The sequence below is a fragment of the Cariama cristata genome, unplaced genomic scaffold (assembly GCF_000690535.1).
Source record: "Cariama cristata isolate BGI_N322 unplaced genomic scaffold, ASM69053v1 scaffold19316, whole genome shotgun sequence".
NCBI classification, from domain to species: domain Eukaryota; kingdom Metazoa; phylum Chordata; class Aves; order Cariamiformes; family Cariamidae; genus Cariama; species Cariama cristata.
In genome coordinates this window covers 6780-12827 of record NW_009624067.1, presented here as the reverse complement: position 1 = coordinate 12827, position 6048 = coordinate 6780, and the positions used below count along the sequence as shown (strand labels likewise).

Sequence of the window (6048 nt, the reverse complement as noted above, 5' to 3'; positions counted from 1 at the left end):
AGAATGTTCCGTAACCTGCAGTTAAGTGATTTAGGGAAAAATCAACCAAATACATAGCTAAGTATTGGATTGACACAGGTGCTTTTGTTCTTGTTTCCTCTATGATTGAGGTTGTACTGGTGAGGTAGCTTCAGGGTTTGCACTGTACGTTCACAGCACTTCTTAATTGAACACTCTTGACTTCAGTCTTTGTGCTCCAACTCACATTTCCAGTAATTTCTTTGCTGACAAACATGACTTCACACAATTCCTAATTTCTAGGGTTTTCTAAAAGCAAAAAGCTTACTGTTGTGCAAATAGAAATATTAGAGTGGTTCATGTATTTATTCTTTCACTGTAGTTTATAAAGATTCTTTCTGTGCTAGGATTTGATTATTTAAGGTGGTCTTTTAAAAACTTATCTTTTTAGACTTACAATAGCAGCATTAGGAGAAAAGCTTAATGATTACTGGAATGAAATGAAAACGAAGAAAAACGAAGAATATCCATTAGCTTTGCCAGTTGAAGAGATACAGTGAGTATCCCTTCCATTTAGAAGGATTTTACATGCTGTTATTACTGTTTTACACTCAGTCATGAAAATGAACTTTTCATCTGAAAGTTCTGATATTTTTTCCATTACAGAAAGCAGCCTGATCAGACATGGGTACAATGTGATGCATGTCTGAAATGGCGGAAACTGCCAGATGGAATAGAGCACTTGCCTGAAAAGTGGTACTGCTCACTGAACCCTGACCCACAATTCCGGTAAAATTAGGTTTTCATGAATATCTGAATACTGGTTTAGTTCTTTTTTTTTTTTTTTTTTTTCCCCTGTTATAAGCATGGATGTTAAGCTATTTCTGTCACCTTTTTGTGGGGTTGTTTTTTTTTTCCTCCTTAACTCAGGAATTGTAATGTGCCAGAAGAACCAGAAGATGATGACTTAATACATCCTACGTATGAGAAAACTTACAAGAAAAAGTGAGTACTAGAGACTTTCTCACAAGTGTCTGAATACTAGAAAAGGAATGTGAAAACTAAATGCCCTTTTCTCTCACTTATGGTATAATTGCAACTCTTCTGGGAATATATCCAGCCAGAAAATAGTGCCCTGAAATCAAGACTTGATCACAGCAGTGAATAGATGAATAGCACTGTTCTTATCTCTTTATTAGCGTGTTGGCATTACATTCAAATTTCTCTTTGACTTAATACCTGTTTGCCCTCCTAAATCAAAATTAGTAAAGTCATAACGAAAGGGGCCTCTCATTTAATAACTACTAAGGAGAGCAGTGCAGCAGTTGTTCAAGTACAGCTCTCAAAGGGACATTGTCTCATAGTAGCAAACAGTATGAGGAATTTGGGATGTTAGAGAAGCCAGCTACTAGAGCTGTTAGGAGACCTTGTCCAGGTAACTATTATTTTCAAGGTCCACGTTGAAGCAGCTGAATACCTCAATACGTTTATTTAAGAATAAGTGGATTCTTAGCTGAGGTGTATGGAAAAAAACTGGCTTTTGGGTAGTTTTAACTAATGCTGGCTAGCATTCTAGAAGTGGGAGTTTTGGGGTTGGTGGTTTTGTTTTGGTTTTTTTCAATTATTTAAAATAAATCTTAATCTGAGAGAGAACTTTTTTGAAGTTAAGCTAACTTTAAACTATACTAACTTCTGAGTTCGTGCAGAAAATTTGCATTCAATAAACCAGAATACATTCATTAGAACTTTCTTGTATCTAGCTGAGATAAGGAGTATTGTGTTTGCTTTGAGATTTTGAGGTTGGTTTGGTTTTATAGTGAATTAATAGTATGAATCTAAGCTCTTAATTTCTTTTTTTTTTTTTTTTACTTGCTGCTCTGCAGAGACAGGGAAAAACTGAAGAAGCGACTAGAGTACAGCTACCAGGTAATTCTTGGAAGTTATAGAAAACACGACTTTGGTAGCAGAGTTGTTCTTGCTGGCAACGATACTGTGCAGTTTGATTGAATAGGCCAGGCTTGGCGTTAGAGTTTGCTTTAACTAGTGGTCAACTGATTGGTTCAACATCCTGTTTCATTTTGATGGCTGTACAGGTTATGCTCACTATTAGTAAACAAAAAAATCCCCATCTTTGCTGTCCAGTGATGGAAAGTACACCATTCCTTTCTATGAAGTACTTAAAAGAGTTTGAGAGGGACAAAGCCCTCTCACAAAATACTACTAGAAAATATGTCAGTCACTCATATCTGGTTTTATGGCATGATGTCTAAATTACTGGAAGTGGATTTGTTGTAGAGAGATGTGATGAGGATATGAAATTAAAGATACCCTTAAAACTGGGTCAGGGGGGTGGGTGGACAGCCTTATAGTAGCTGTACTTTTGCAAGGAGGCACTCAAATTCAAATTAAATGCAGATGCAAATCAGCATGGTTGAGTGATGAGAATGTGTAGATTGTAACTCAGAGTCAGATTTCCTAAGAGTGATTTAGCTTAAATTGCTCTCAAAGTAAAGTGCTAACCTAAGATCACTCCCATTTCTGGAGAAGAGATTTTGCACGTGCTGTTTTATTCTATATACCTCATTGTATTAATTTTTGTGCCGTTACTCTTACCTAAGTACAAAAGTAATTTCTAAAAGCAAAGTATTGTTCAATTTAGACAAAGTGAATTAATTATGAGCAGCCTTAACAGAGATGGCTGCCCCATACTTTGTGTATGGTGATCAGACTTCAGACAGAGATATGGCTTGGGAAGAGCTCTTGCCTGAGACTCTACATCGTACTTTAAAATAGCTGTATCTAGAGAAAGACTTGTAACATCAGAAAGCTGCTTTCTGACAGCGATAAATCTGTGTGCAGCTGGTGTAAGGCATTCAAAGTTGTCTGAGACATCTGCCAGAAGACTGTAACGACGATATAGAACTTGCTGCTTTCTAATATGTTGTATGTCTTAAACCAACATGAAGGAAATACTTCACATGCATCAGTCGAGTTTGGGGGGAAGGGTTGTGCGATCGTTAAGTTAAGAAAATTGAGGTTTGCAATGTGGAGTCTAGTTAGCCTGCCTTATTGCAAAGTACTGAGCCTGGGTTCAAGTTGATCCTTGTAATATACGTAAGAAATGTCAGTCAGAATTTTAGGTTTTGGCAGATAGTTAGGAGAACTGCTTAAACCTATTCTGAAGAATCTAATCTACTAATGTCTGTTTCTTTTCATTCTTAACTAATATTATCTTATAGATCAATAATGAAATGTTTTTAAAAACACCTGTTTCTTCAAGTAAAGACTTCAAAACGGTCTCAGCTGTGAGTGGAAAGGAGGCTGCTCCAAGATCACTTTTACCAGAAACATCAAATGCTTCTGTCAAAAGACCTCTGCTTATTTTAAATAGATCAGTATCTTCACCTCATTCTGATTCTGATAACAGGTTAGTGAACCTGTACAAAGTAGATTCCGATTTTTTTCTAAAATTAATAACTTGTTAATGAAATTATGGTGTTGGGTGTAGTCGCATCATGAGGGTACCTGCCAAAATTCATATGTCGCTTTTGGGAGTATAGGAAGCAGCACGTTGATTAAAGTTACCTAGAAACCTTGTGAAGTATAAAAGTGAATGCAGGAAAAAATACTGCGCACTGGCAAGGAAAATTGCTTAATGGTTTGTCTGTTTAGGAAAAGACTGTGTTGTGTCAACCATACTTGGTTGTGTGTTTTCCTTAACCTCCGTTCATTAAGGAAGGGATGTGAGAGGGAGGTGTTCCCACAAATACTGAGTTTCGGTCTGTTTCAAAATAATGTGTGAAGGTAGTAATTTAGTCTGTGGATGTCAGCCACTTGTTTTTACGGGAAAGTTATTTACTCTGGCTACACATCTTAAAATAATATGCAGGGAGACATCCCCTTCTAGTTATTGAGTGGTAGTTTTTAATAGTGCTTATAGAAACACTAAACGTAGTTTGAAATGAAGGATTTTGTAGTATTGGAGCAATACAATAATCACTTTAATATTTTGCTTCTCAGTCTTAAACGGAAGACACCTAGTTGCGTGACACCTGTGACTTTAAAGACACCTCGATTGAATGAAAAAACATTCAACAGCCATGATGATGATGATGAAGATGTCATCATTTTAGAGGAGAGCAGTACTCCAAAGCCTTCAGCAGATTCTGATGTTCCTATAGTAAAAACTGAATGTATTAATTTGGATCAAGAGGAGGAGCAGAAAGAAAACTGTGATGTCCCAGAACCTTGCAGTGCAGCTACTTCAGAACCAAAAACTGAACAGTTCACCTCAGCGACACAGACAGAGCTCCCAAACTTACTTGTTAAAAAGGAAGAGCTGGAAGATGACACCGACATTCCAATCTCCAGGGCAGAGGTAGAAACTAAACAGCACAATGTTAATGGTGTTTCTGAGACATCTGCAGATCTTGGAAATGAACTGAAAAATCAGCTGCAATTATTAAACAAAGAAAAAGAAATGTACCAAAACAAATGTGAAGTATTAACCAAACAAGTAGAAACACTGGAACAGAGGATTTTAGAAATTAATAATAAGTATGTAAAAAAAGAAATGTGTCATCAGTCAACTGAGACAATTTCTTCATTTGAAGAAGAAAACGTTCATGAAAGAAGTTTGGCAGAAGTGACTATTCTTTATGAGCAGGCCTTAAAAGAAATAGCAAAACTAAAGGAACAATGCAGTACCCTGCAGAACTTAAAAACTGAATGCAGCAAGTGTGCTGATGGTGAAAATAGGAGCGAAGTAGATGAAATCGCTGTGCAACTGGACGATGTTTTCAGGCAACTGGACAAGTGCAGCATTGAGAGAGACAGATATAAAAGTGAGGTATGTTTGTTTAAAACAGTGATATCCTTCAAATTAACATTCTTTTTTTAATGGGTGTTTCATAGCAGTTCTAGTACACAATGTGTTGTGTAGTTCAGTCCACTGACTAATCAAGCCACCTAAAAGGGGGGAAAAATATTAAATTAGCCTAGGAGCTTCTGGTTTTTTGCTTCTGAAGATAGAATTAAGTAAACTTGAGAGAGACTGCAAGGCTCTGAGTGGCTCTGACTGCAAGACAAGACAGACTGAGCAGGCTTAGAGGGAGCACACATACAGTGGTTCGGCTGACAGCTGTCTATTTTAAAGCAGTTTGTCTAGGTTGTCATATCTTAAGACCTCACTGAAGAGTTAATTGAAAGCAGTCAACAAAGTTAAATGATTTAAATTTGTATTTTGTCTTTATTTTAATTGACCTAGATTTTACTTGATATATAAAGACTTTTTTTTTTTTTTACTTGCCAGGTTGAACTACTAGAAGTAGAAAAAAATCAAATTGCCTGTCAATGTGAAGAACTCAAAGCAGAAATTGCACAGTTAAAAGCTTCAATTCCGCAAGCAGTAGCACGTGCAAATGATTCTACCACCAGTAATGTAGAAGACTCTGTAAATTTTTCTGATGGAGAAAGGTATCAATTTTGTTCTTTCTAGACTATATTTCAAGCAAGATTTTGGCTCGCTGATTGTATCTGAAATATCTTGATGAAGGTCATGTCTTATAATCATATAATAAAATGTGATGCTTGGAATTATTTTCTACTGCCTCTTGTGACTCGTAACTCAATAACTTTTTTTATCAAGGGATTTATTTAATTTTTATGATTTAGGTATTTGTGTGAGCAGGGTTGGTCATTGTACAATAGAATACCATACTGACACTTCTTAAAAACAAAAATATTATGTAATTTCTAGACACAACGTGCAGAACAAGGAGAAAGAAAGGAGGCAGGAAAGAGGGTGATCATTAGCTTACGCTGTGTAGATGACCTTCACTTTTATATTCTATTTTTCTTTCTTGGATCAATAGTACTCTACTGAAAAGAGTTTGGATTTTGTTTTGAAACTTACCTTTCCTGTAAGAACTTCTTGCTGCAGACCAATACTGTGGAACTAGGTTGTGTCCAGAGTGTATCTTTGAACTAAATGAGGGTTTAAACTTACAAATAGAGAGCTTGCAGCTCTCGGTTAACAGAAATAGCAAACACAGAAAAGAAGTACACATACCAGATGGAAGCAAGGTTGAG

At 36.4% G+C, this 6048-nt stretch overlaps 1 protein-coding gene across 1 annotated transcript in view; it reads left to right on the top strand.

Annotated features, from left to right (window-relative positions):
- MORC3 (MORC family CW-type zinc finger 3) overlaps positions 1-6048 on the top strand; it is a gene marked incomplete at its 5' end in the record, with an annotated part of 25587 nt that overhangs the window by 15585 nt on the left and 3954 nt on the right. The window contains 7 exons of the mRNA XM_009703040.1: positions 410-514; positions 625-747; positions 889-963; positions 1842-1884; positions 3198-3385; positions 3979-4807; positions 5270-5433. Coding sequence (XP_009701342.1) covers positions 410-514; positions 625-747; positions 889-963; positions 1842-1884; positions 3198-3385; positions 3979-4807; positions 5270-5433 — 1527 coding nt within the window. The remainder of the gene's footprint in view (positions 1-409; positions 515-624; positions 748-888; positions 964-1841; positions 1885-3197; positions 3386-3978; positions 4808-5269; positions 5434-6048) is intronic.